The 12,401-nt window shown below is 46.4% G+C and overlaps 1 protein-coding gene across 9 annotated transcripts in view; it reads left to right on the top strand.

Moving 5' to 3' along the window:
- Positions 1 to 827: 827 nt before the first annotated feature.
- Phrf1 (PHD and ring finger domains 1) overlaps positions 828 to 12,401 on the top strand; it is a 32,992-nt gene continuing 21,418 nt past the window's right edge. For 3 of the 9 annotated variants that reach the window (XM_032891472.1, XM_032891470.1, XM_032891467.1), the window contains exons 1-5: positions 1,064 to 1,194; positions 3,480 to 3,595; positions 4,635 to 4,757; positions 8,992 to 9,197; positions 12,071 to 12,154. In XM_032891472.1, the coding sequence (XP_032747363.1) occupies positions 3,502 to 3,595; positions 4,635 to 4,757; positions 8,992 to 9,197; positions 12,071 to 12,154 (507 nt within the window). In that variant the 5' untranslated portion in view covers positions 1,064 to 1,194; positions 3,480 to 3,501. Of the gene's footprint in view, positions 853 to 1,060; positions 1,195 to 3,479; positions 3,596 to 4,634; positions 4,758 to 8,991; positions 9,198 to 12,070; positions 12,155 to 12,401 lie in introns of those variants that run through there. The other 6 variants (XR_004386792.1, XR_004386791.1, XM_032891468.1 and 3 more) reach the window with 5 other exon arrangements.

The raw sequence follows: 12,401 nt of genomic DNA, 5'->3' as shown, positions 1-12,401 counted from the left end.
TCTTCTATTCCTATCAAAGGGCATCTCTTCTGAGCCACAGTGTTCCCTTGACCACAAAATGGACAGTTGAGTCCAGTGAGCCAATTTTGCCACCCATTCAGTACCTCAGTGCCCTCTGAGCCCCTCAGCCTCTAGGTCAGTCTCAGTTTTGTGGTCTGAATTTTCCCCTTCAGCTCTATGGTCCTCTTTAACACTTTTTTAAAATAAGTCATTAAAGATTTAATTATTTATTATATATAAGTACACTGTAGCTGTTTTCAGACACCAGAAGAGGGCATCAGATCCTATTAGAGAAGGTTGTGAGCCACCATGTGGTTGCTGGGATTTGAACTCAGGACCTCTGAAAGAGCAGTCAGTGCTTTTAACAGCTGAGCCATCTCTCCGGCCCTCCTTAATATTTTATTGACACTGGCCAGTCCTCTTGCATTACTGCCCCTAATCCTACTATGCTTCATATTTTCTCCCCTCCCACCAGGGCTTTATACATGCTGGGCAAGAAAGGCGGCACCTCTAGTTCCATTCTATTAATTATCTATGCTATACAATTAAGCCCTTCACAGTGTTCACAATTTATAGTGCCTTCCCTCGCCGGGCTGAAGGGAACGGAAGAGACTGTATGTATGATTTACGTGCACACTCCTGGAAGGGAACCAGAAGCCCCAGGGTACATTCAGAAGCTTTCTTCTAGCGCTCCTGCAGCCTCTGGCTGCAGCTAAGTCCTGCCGCCAGGAGGAGGCGCTCACGGGAGGGCGGAACAGTTGTGGGCGGAGACGGTAGGGGGGCGTGGTCTTGGTGCGGCTCCTATTTATCCGGGCGGCGGACAGCGAGTCGGACTGTACCAACTGCACTGAGGTGAGAGCCACAGCCTGGTCTAGTGCACTGGTGAGAGCTCGGACAGCAATGCCCTGCTAGATACTGGTCTCCTCTGACAGCACTCGTGGGTTAGTCAGTGTCCTGAGAGGAAGGGGGCATTCTAACTTCTCGACATCCTCCGCCGTGAGTTTTTCCCCGTTTTGGCCTTGGTAGTTTCCACCAACGGGCAGGGCGGAAAGTTCCGGAAGAGTGTGGGTACACTTCCGGGTCAGGGAGCGCGCGGCGGCGGTGGCAGCGGCGGCGGCTGACCGGCCTACTTGCGGTCGTGTTCGGACAGAGGCAGGATCGTCTAGGAGCGTCCGGGAGGCGCGAGGTTTCCGGGTACGTGCGGTAGCCGCTCCGGCCCGGTGTCCCAGTCGTGTCTGGCCGCGCGGGCTACCTATGGTAGCCGGGCGCTTTGTCTAGGGCCTTCCGGGCGGGTTAGGCCTACGTCGCGCTGGCTGTGGGTCGGTCCGGAGGACGGGGGGTGGCTGAGGCCTCGAGCCGAGCCCCGGGACGTCCGGCTGCGACCGGGAGGCCCATGGGCCTGGGGCCGGCCACTTGTCTGGTCGTGCGGGAACCTGGACTGGTGCATAAGAAAGGTGTGACCCCTAGCTACCTTCTTTTCTGTCCTGATGGCCATCGACCAGGCCAGCACCATCTGAGCTTGCCCAAATTGTGGTTGGTGTCGCGATTATCATATTCTTCAGTTCGAGGAGCTCTCATAGCATTCTCGAGTAGGCGCCGCTGTTGGGGCTTTACAGTCATAGTTCAGAGAGGCGAAGTCACTTGCCACTGTAACATCGCTGCAGAGTGGCAGAGCCAACATTGCTCTTTCCATGTCCTCTGTCTTGTGTTTGAGTCCAGTGTTGCTCTGTCGTGTCTTGAAAGGAGTACTCTGCAACAGAAAAAACAGTAACGTGTCTGGTGAATGTCATTTTGGCCGCTGGTTGGAAGCACAGTTGGAGTTTGAGATTGACTTGCAGCTCTGCATTCCTTCCTTCTCCCCAAAGACCACTCGATACTCATTCCTTTGGGAAGAATGGACGGCAACATGCCGCATCTCTCAGCACTGAGAAAAGCCACGACTTGTGATGAGGTTCACCGAGTTAGTTATAGCTCCTCTTTCCTGAAAACTGGGACCATGCTCTGTCACCCCATAGGAGCGAGGTCACTGTTATGAATGGGCCAAAGCTCTGTGCCTATCTCAGTCTGCTTTTTTAAATATCAGAGATGGTGTTTCAGCAGGAGTCTGTGGCCAGGACTCCTTTCCAACAAATTCACTGAGCATCAGGTAAGAGTAAGATAGTTTTTCAGAACTCTTGTCCCTTTACTGTTCCCAGGCAGGAGCAATGTGTGACAATTGACATTCCTTAAGTTATGATGCCCTCAGTGTTTAGAGAACATCAGCTCTTCCGCCTGGCCTTTGACCTCTTGGAGAAGGGTTCCACTCTTTTCTGTGGCTTTGAGGGTAGCCTGTGTGTCCTTGAAGCTGATAGAGACAAGGAAGCTTGTACCGTAGGACCTAGGAGTGGGCCCCTGATCTTGAGCCTGCCTCTAAGCTTCCTTAGGTTGTCTTCTTCTGTTCTGTTTTGGTTTTCTCAGACTGTGGCCATTAGGCTTGGTGGGAAGCATATGGTATGCCACAGGATAGGCTAGTAAGTTCTTGAATGAATTTTCTGAGAAAGGTGCTTCCTCTGGAAGTAACTGGGAAAAGGTAAGTGGCACTGAGGAGTAAAGACTATGTATACGAATAGGTTCTTATTTGGGGAACCAGAGTCTGAGAGCTTGGTACAGAAGGAAGGTCATGTCCAGTGACATTTATGACCTTCCTCTCTTCTCCTCTCTTCTCTCCTCTCCTATCTCTTCTCTCCTCTCCTATCTCTTTTCTCCTCCTCCCCTACTTCTCCCCCCCCTTTCGTTTTTTGAGGTGGGGTTTCTCTGTGTAGCCCTGGCTGTCCTGGCACTTGCTCTGTAGACCAGGCTGGCCAACAAGTCTTTTATACAGGTATTCCCCATTGCTTTTACAGTGACTTACGAAGGAGGACTAGCAGGTGTCCCACAGCAGGAGAGGGAGGGACAGCCCACCATCTTCTGCTTTTCAGCTTGGGCCACAGGAATGCCATAGTCCCCAGGAACTTTATCTGCGGTTTATAATCTGATGGTAGCCAGGCGAGCAGAGGCTAATGGGCCAGCATTGGCCAAGAGTGACATGCCCACTTAGCGACAGGCAAGTGGGCAACTGAGCATTGGAGTCCTTGTGATGACTGGCTCTCAGGTGAAGAGTGCTGCTTTGTTTCAGCTCAGGTGTCTGCTTGGTTCATGTTTGATATTAGGACTCTTCAGGAATACTTGGGGAAAATAGTGCCCGAAAAATCAGGCATTCAGATTCTACTTTGCATATGGTTCTGAAAACCAGTCACTGTCTCTTATGAAGATATATTTTATATTTTGTATTTGTACATGGCTTTATGGCTAGGGTCCTGTATATTGTGTCTCACAGTTCAAATTCTACATGTGTGGCAGTGCTTAGGTCTCAAGTGTGGTTCCCTTTGGGGAATGGCACCTTTCAGGAGGCTCTCTGTAGCCAGGGGAGTTTGGAGTTATTTGGTTCTGGTCTCTTTCAGAGGTGAACTCCAATGCGCAGCCATGGATGATGACAATTTGGATGAGCTTGTGGCTCACAGCCCTGGGCCAGATGGACCTCCACAAGTTGGCTCCTCAGAACTAGCCAGTGATGCTGGTAAGCACCCCCACTCCTACCCCCATCCCACTGCTGGCAGGATGTCTGCAAAGGAATAGCACTTGGTACTTTCTCCAGGTTACTAGCTCCTCTTGGAAGCTTAAATGTCAGCTTTCACTTTCAACCTTAAAAAACTTAAGTTATAGAAGTACAGTACATTCATTCTTTTTTTTTTTTTTTTTTTTTTTTTTTTTTTTCGGAGCTGGGAACCGAACCCAGGGCCTTGTGCTTGCTAGGCAAGTGCTCTACCACTGAGCTAAATCCCCAACCCCACATTCATTCTTTTTGTTTTGCTTTTTTTGTCTTGTGTTTGAGATGGTGTCTCACTGTGTGGTTCAGACTATTCTTGAACTTCTTGACTCGTGGTCAGCCCAACTCAACTTCTCAAATTGCTGGTATTGCTGGTAGCTAAGTCTACAATCAAATGTCACTGTGTTTGGTCTTTTTGTGAGGAGGGAGTATTATGAATGGAACCGAAAGCCTTGTGCATACTTAGTAAGACTCTACTGTTGGGCTCTAGGTTTTGGAACAGGGTCTTGCTTTGTCTATGCTTTGTAGCATAGGCTGCCTTCTAACTGCAGACCTCTTGACTAAACTTCCAGACTGCAGGGTTTGCATGGTTTTCATTTACTTGTTTTTGTTTTTGACTGGATTTCCTGTATCCCAGGATGGCTTTGTAACTTGCAGTGCAGCTGAGGATGCATCTGATCCTTTTGCCTCCACCTCTCAAAATGGTGGGATTATAGATGTTCACCACTATACCTAGTTTTGTGTGGTGCTGGGGATATGAACCCAGGGCTTGATCATGCAAGGAATGCAGGTTCTACTAGCTGAGCTGTACTTCAAGCCACTTTGTCTTATTTTTAATGCTAGCAACATAAATACAGAGTAAGATGACTCGTTTCCCCCATTTTATGTCTAACCACACGCACGCACACACCATGGTAGCTTGGTAGTATACCTGTATATTCTAGAGTGGTTTTGGCTCTCTGCTTTGATGCTGCCCTTTGGGGTCTGTGCTTTTCACCTTGTGATCTAGAAGAAAGCAGCAATGGCCACAGTGAAGACTCTGAAGATGATACTGGCAGTGAGCAGGATGATGACACAGATGGGGAGGAAACAGAGGGGCTGTCTGAAGAGGAAGACCCAGAAGATAGATCTGGTAAGATTGTAGGCATTTGAGCCAGTTACCTTGACTCTCTTAGTGAGGAGACAGCCTGTGTTACAACATCCACAGCTGAGCGCGCTAGCTGTCACCTGCCATGGAACAACAACTGACTTCAGCTGGAGTTTTTAGTTTTTAAAGTTAATTTAGTGATACAATTCTGTGGGTATCTCTTTCTAAGAGACAGAAAATAAAACGTCGTAAGAACATTGAGCAACATAAGCCATTGGAGAATGGGGAGACAGGAGCTCTAAGAGGATGAGCAGGGATTCTTGATGGCCTCTCTTCATTTCACAAGGGCCAACTGCTAGCATCACCCAGGTGCAAGACAGCTTAGCAGACCTTACTTAAGAGGCATGTGGCATGGGACCTTTTTTAGGACAAAGGTTGTTAGTCCTATCTTATAGCTTGTTCTTTGCTTATTCAACCAGCTCATTGTGGGTATTATTAAAGTCCTGGCTTCTGTGCACTGGAGAAAGTTTATAACTTGGAAATCATGCAAAGAATAGTGCTTGAATGATATACCTCTACTCTGGAAAACCTTCATGGCCACCCTAGCCTATGGGCAGTCTATGAGGGTTCTTTGTGGTTGTCTTGGCCCCACCCACCTATTGCTACCTTTCTTACCTGTCTTAGGGTTTCTGTTGATGTGATAAAACATGACCACAAGCAACTTGGGGAGGAAAGAGTTTATTTCATCTCCCCGCTTGTGGTCCATTGTCTAAGGTAGAAGCTTAGAATTCTCAAGGCAGGAAGTGATGCAAAGGGCATGAAGGAGTGTTGCATACCGGCTTGCTCCTTCGATTTGTTCAGTCTATTTTCTTAGAGCACCCTCCACATCCAGCCCAGGGCGTCACTGCTGACTGTGAGCCTAGCCCTTCCACAATGCAATAATAACTGAAAATGCTCTACAGGCTTATCCATGAAACTGTCTGGTGCAGGCATTTTCTTAATTGAAGTTCTCTCTTCCCAAATGAGTCGAGCTTGTATTAAATTGACATAAAATTGGACTGAGGCTTCTATTAACTTCAGGTCTCCTTCTGTTGGCAGGCTCAAAGCACCTACTTATACATAAATTTCATTATATCCTTTGGTTGTTGATGAGAATGTTCTAGAGAAGTGACTCTTCCCTTATCATTGGGACAGTACTCATCATGAAGGAGTAGAACTGACTGTGAGTTAGGTAACCTTGTATTGATAATGAGTGCCCAGTTTTCCAAAGCTAGCTAGCCTTGAATTCATCCCATAACCAAACCTCAAATTCCTGGCAATCTAGACTAGAGAGATGGCTTGGATGTTTGTTTTTTTTTTCCCCTTTGGATCTGGGGACCAAACCCAGGGCGGTGGCTCGGATGTTAAGAGCACTGTCTACTCTTTCCAAGGTCCTGAGTTGGTGGTTCATAAACAGTCAGTTCTACTCCTTCATGAAACCTAGTGCTCTATTCTGACTTGTAGGCATATATGTAGACAGAATGCTATATACATAATAAATAAATACTTTTTTTTAAAGATTTATTTATTTTATGCATGTGAGTACACTGTCACTGTCTGTCCTCAGACACACCAGAAGAGGGCATTGGATCCCCTTACAGATGGTTATGAGCCACCATGTGGTTGCTGGGAATTGAATGCAGGACCTCTGACTGCTGAGCCATCTTTCCAGCCCTCGAGCCAGTGTCTTAAGGCATGAGCGAGTAGCCAGCATCTGGTTAGCCATCAGGAGTTCAGTAGATACCAAGGAGAATCACTCAAGGGTCCTGGGTTCCTTCTTATAGGAAACGTCTTTTCACTCTTTGGTTTTCCCACCCTATATCCTGCTACTAAGGTGTGCCTGCTTTTGCTGCTGCTTGTGTGTTCCCGTGTTCCCCAATGTGTAGAGTATTAATCTCTTAATATCCTACTCTGAGAACTAATGCTCAGCACCCAGGTCTCTACTCAGTGTCCGTTATTATTGCATTCATAGATTGTTTAGAGCCTTCCACAGTTCCTCTGCAGTTCTCTATTCTGCTCACCAATCCTGTCTCCTTTCAGAATGGACACAATTTGAGGCCTGGTGTTCTTGGAGACTCTGCCTTTAGATACACCTGGTCTCTAGGCTAGCCACCTACTGCCCTGTTGGTACTAGCGCTTGTTAGCACCTCCCGTGGGTATTGTCTCAGTTACTTCTGTTTCTGTGATAAGACACCATGACCCAGGCAATTTATAGAAGAGTTTATTTGAGGCTTCAGTTCAGAGGGTTAGAGTTTGTGACCATCAAGGTGGGGAGCAATAGGCAGGCAGTCTGTCACTGGAGCAGTAGCTGAGAGCTCACATCTGGAAATACAACTATGAGGCAGAGACACCGACTGGGTAATGGTGTTTTGAAACTTCAAAGTTCTCTCTCAGTGACATACCTCTTCCAATGAGGCCACACCTCCTAATCCTTCCCACACAATTTCACCCACTGAGGAACAATATTCAAATACAAAGAGCTGTCATTCTTGGGGTTGGGGATTTGGCTCAGTGGTAGAGTGCTTGCCTAGCAAGCGCAAGGCCCTGGGTTCAGTCCCCAGCTCCAAAAAAAAAGCTGTGTTCTCTTTCAGCCACAGCATATTTTAAGGACATCATTTGGCAAGCCAGATGAGAGTTCAGTGAGGGAAACTGCTGAGGTCCTTTTTTCTACCTTCAAGTCAGGTGTGGCTGTTCTCAGCATCCAGCGCATTGCTCTGTAGGCACTATGGAATTAGGCAAAACAAGATGGCCAGGTCCCTACCTTCAGATTGCAGGGGAGAAGCAGATCCATCTCTTCTCTTTGACTCTGCTACCATGAGCCTCAGCTCGCAGGGGAAAGCTAGAGTTAGTTGTCATTCTGCTATGGAAGCTCCGTTTTCTAGCCGATTGTTAATAGCCATTCTTAGCTACTGTATTATCACACTCCCTTTGGAGTGGGTAGTAGCTGTTTGTGTCCTTCAGTGCCAGCACGAGCAGCCCCTGTGCTTTGCAAGTGCTCACCTGTGTAGAGGCAGAAGGATCAGGGAGTTCAGGGTCATCTTCATCTACGTAGCCAGCATGGACTACGTGAAACCTTGTCTCAAAAAAAAAAACAAAAAAACAAAAAAAAAAGCACAAGGTGCTGGCACGATTGCCAAATGAATGACAGCGTTTGCCACCAAGCCTGACAGGCTGAGCTCAGTTCCTGAAATTCGTATGGTAAGAGAGAAACAGTTTCCATGGTTTACCCTCTTCTGCCCAATAATTAAACAGATGGTTGGTTGGTTGGTTGGTTGGTTGGTTGGTTGGTTGGTTGGTTGATTGGTTGGTTGATTGGTTTGGTTTGGTTTTTAAAAATCCTTTAAAAAGAGCTCATGTGGTAGGATTGATCAACCAGGGATAGTTCCGCTTTATGGGTTGGCAGCAAGGCTCTGGAGAAGGGCAGCCTAGCACCTTTGTTAGTCCTACTCACAAAGAATCAGATTCTGAGCCCCAGTACTATCTGCTTTTCTGGTCCCTGTGATAGGTGTTTAGTAGTTCATAGGAGCTTGTTTGCTAAATGCATCTTCATGTTTTCCTTCTGACCCAGCCCCTGCTTCATACTGCCGAGATTGACCAGATCTTTTATAGTCACTAATCCAGTTAGGATCTTCTGTCTGTATTCCACAAGGAAGGAAGAGATGCCCAAGAAGAAGGTCTTATCTAATAGCAGATATTTGTCGTCATTGTGTTGAAAGACTTGTGCAGCTATGCAAGGGTTGTCCTAAGCGGGCATTCTTAGGGGTGTAATCATTATTTTGTCCTGTGTATCCTCCACGCCCCCAGAGCTGAAGACTGAACCTGGGGCTTTACACTTCTAAGTAAGTGCTCCCCATCATGGAGCTGAATCCCTAACCCATGGTGGTTTAGTTGTTAGTTCCATCTTCTCTGCAGCCTGTGGTAGCTCTTGAACCCTAACTTCTCGGATGTTTTCTCACAGACTCAGGTGAGAGGAGCTAGTGTAGTCACTTAGCCAAGCATTCCTGTCCTCTTAGCTCTGGGCAGCTGTGGACAGAGAGGCTTCAGGTAAGGGGCTTGGTTCCTCAGAATGGGTATTGTATGAGTATGCCTTTGCGGGTAGGTAGGAAGGCATATTTCAAGAGGAGCTGGGATTCTGCTAGAGGCAAGTGTCCTGAGTGTACTTGGCTCTGCTTAAGGCCAGTCCTTGAGCATGCACTTGTTTCTATAGTTACTAAAAGCATAACATTTCCATTTACCCAAGGTTCTGAAGATTCAGAAGATGGAATAGAAGTGCCAACAGCAGCAGTGGAGACTCAAAGGAAGCTTGAAGCTAGCAGTACACCCAATTCTGATGACGATGCAGAGAGCTGCCCCATTTGCCTCAATGCATTTAGAGACCAGGCTGTGGGCACCCCAGAGACCTGTGCCCATTATTTCTGCCTGGACTGCATCATTGAATGGTCCAGGGTGAGTTGGCTTTTTACTGGGCTACTCTTACCCTTTGTAACTAGGCCTTCTCTGCAGCAAAGCTGAACACAGGGCTGAGCCCAATTTGCTCAGCACTGTGGGGATGTGTCTGTGGGTGACAGGGCTTCAGAGAGGATGGCTCTGGCTTTTCTGAGGACCAGGACATAAATTCTGAGAGAACTTCACATAGTAAGTGTGAAACGGCCTCTGTAGATACTGAAATGGTATAAGTGTGATTACTCAGTCTGATGGCAAGATGATGTGTGTACAGGTATGTGGTGTGTGCCTGTGTTTACATGTAGAGGCTAAAGGATGTCGGGTATCCTGCTCTGTCAGTTTCCACATTATTCCTTTGAGACAGGATCTTTTACTGAAGCTACAGCTAGATAGGCAGCCAGTAAACCCAAGCAGTTCTCTCATTCTCTGTGGCATTAGCATTAAGAGATGCATGTATAATCTTGCCCAGGTTTTTATGTAGCTGTTGAGATCTGAGCTTGGATTCTTGTGCTTGCATAACATATCCTCTTATCCATTGAGCCAACCCCTTCCTTAAGAGAAAAAAAAGTCAAATAAGAGGTTTTATTGCCTGCTTTTCTGTCTGTCCCCAATGACGCTGGTAGTGTGGTGACAGATCCCAGCAATGTTATCAGGGTTATGCCTCTGATACTCCATTCCTTCTCCCCAAGTAGCTTCAAAGCGTCTCTGTGGTTCACTGTAAGTGGCATGCAGATGGCAAATGCCTTTCTTGTGCCCACAGTTCTGTCAGCGTAGTTTATTGTGTCAAACTTCTTTTTTTCTCTTGTGAGTCTCATTGATTAGATTCAGATTAAGTTATTTCATTCTTTAAATTGAACAGCAAGAGGTTGGATGTGATAACACATGCCTATAATCCCAGCATTTAGGAGAGAAAGACAGTGAAAGAAAGTGAGTGGGTCTGAGTTCAAGATCAGCCTGGTCTATATAACAAGTTCTAGGCCAACCAGGGCTACATAGCTAGAACCTGTCTCAATTAATTAGTTGAAAAGCAAGTCAGTCTGTTTGCTGTGCTTATGATGTTTATTGGTAAGGGAAGGCATTTGAAAATAAGCTTATTAGTAAAGATCTTACATATCAGTTCAGATGTTGGATTTTGTGAGATAGCTAGGTACTGGGTTAATGAAGGTGAAAAATTTAGACTTAAAAAAAAATGAGTGAGGGAGATGGGTGGTGGTAATACACACCTTTAATCCCAGTACTTGGGAGGCAAAGGCAAGCAGATCTCGGAGTTTGAACCAGCCTGGTCTACAGAGCCAGCTCCAGGATGGCCAGGACCACACAGAGAAACCTCTTCAAAAAACCAAGGATGGGGGTAGATAAATAAATGAAATATAATCAGTCAGGCACTGGAGAGATAGCTCAGCAATTAAGAGCACTGGCTGATCTTTCAGAGGACCTGAGTTCAGTTCCCAGTGCCCACGTAGTTGCTTACAACTGTATAACTCCAGCTCCAGGGATCTGACACCTTCACATAGACATATAAGTAGGCAGAACACCAATGTACATAAATTAAAAAAATAAGATCAGGGTCAAGGAGTTGGCCCAGCAGCAAAGGATCTTGCATCAAGCATGACAGCCTGTGTTTGCTCTCTAGGGGCCACATGGTAGGCGAGCACTACCTTCAACAAGCGGTCCTCTGAGCTCACCTCTCACAGTCAGTCAGTCGGGCTGGCCAGCAGGGAAAGCACATTGTCTTCTGGTCTCTTCACATCTGCTGTGGCACACATAGCCTTCCCTGCCACCTCACCTTGTGGGACATGTGGTGCACAGCTATAATTCCTAGCATTTAGGAAGATTGCCATGGGTGTGACGCTAGCTTTGGTTACCTAGTAAGTTCTAGGCTAGTCTGGGCTACAGAATGACACCCTGTCTCAAACTCTTCCACCAAAAAGAGAGGGAGGGAGAGAGAGACATTAATATTAAGCCAGTCAGACCAGGGAAGATACAGTGCCTTGGTTCTCACATAACTGTAGTGGCAGGACATGAAAGAGAGGTGGCAGACCTGGGTGGCCCTCAGTTTATACATTTATCAGAATGTAGTGGAGTACACAGCTAACAAAGGTATGTTTTATTGTATGGTATATTTCAGGAAAGGCAACTTGAGCTGAATAGACAAGGAAAAAAAATCTTTGTAGCCTGCATCTGATTATCATACACACTGAGACCATGTTCAAGGTCCCGTGAGCAGTTCACAGAGGCCTAGGAGAAGATCTGGGATAGCAGCAAATAGACTGAAATGCTGGCTGGTTACTCAGTGTTTCCCTTCCCTGCTCTCCTTTTCCTTCTCACCTACACGACACCTGTATGGGAGCATGCATCCCGCTTGTTGACCATTCTCCCTCAGTAGCATGGTGACCTCAAGTTCTCACCATCCAGTTCTAGCATCTTAGCATAGGACTTCAGCCAAGACCAAGGCTATCGGTACAGATTTCAGTGTAAAAGGAATTATTATTATTTTTGTTTTTTCAGGACAGGGTTTCTCTGTGTGTATCCCTGGCTGGCCTTAAACTCAAAGAGATCACTTGCCTGTGCCTCCTGCTGCCTGCCTCCCAAGCACTGGGATTAAAGGCATGCACTACCACCACCTGGCTAATAAAAACAACTTTTTAATTTGTTGTTTCAGATAATCTGTAGATCAGGCTGGCCTCATATTCATAGTTCTCCTGCCTTGGCCTCCCAAATGCTGGGATAATGGCCAGGTGCTACCACCTCCATCTTAAAACTGTTGCTTGTTAAGTGAATTCTTCATTTTGAAGAGAGTCATAATGATCGTAATAAGTAATTGATGAGTAATGAGGGATTATGCAGGATTCTAATCCAATCTTTATTTCTTACAGAATGCCAATTCCTGTCCAGTTGATCGAACAATATTTAAATGTATTTGTATTCGAGCCCAATTTAATGGTAAAATCTTAAAGAAGGTAAGTGTAGATACTGCCTACCCCTGCTTGTATTCTTGTAGGAAGAGCATGACTTGCTTTTTTTCTTGTGAGGTGGTTGTCAGTTCAATTAGGCTTAAAAAGGAGTGACTCAGGCATCCTTTTCGGCCCTGATCAAGCCTAGGGCTAGGACTATCCATATTTACTGGGGCATAGAGTAGGAGTCATGGAGATGTTAGGGGTTTCTGGGCTTCTGTTTCCTCACACCTTCTTACTACAGAGCTTCTCT

Source organism: Rattus rattus, chromosome 2 (genome assembly GCF_011064425.1).
Source record: "Rattus rattus isolate New Zealand chromosome 2, Rrattus_CSIRO_v1, whole genome shotgun sequence".
Lineage (NCBI taxonomy): Eukaryota > Metazoa > Chordata > Mammalia > Rodentia > Muridae > Rattus > Rattus rattus.
The sequence above is the reverse complement of the archived record's forward strand: the minus strand, read 5'-3'. Positions and strand labels throughout refer to the sequence as shown.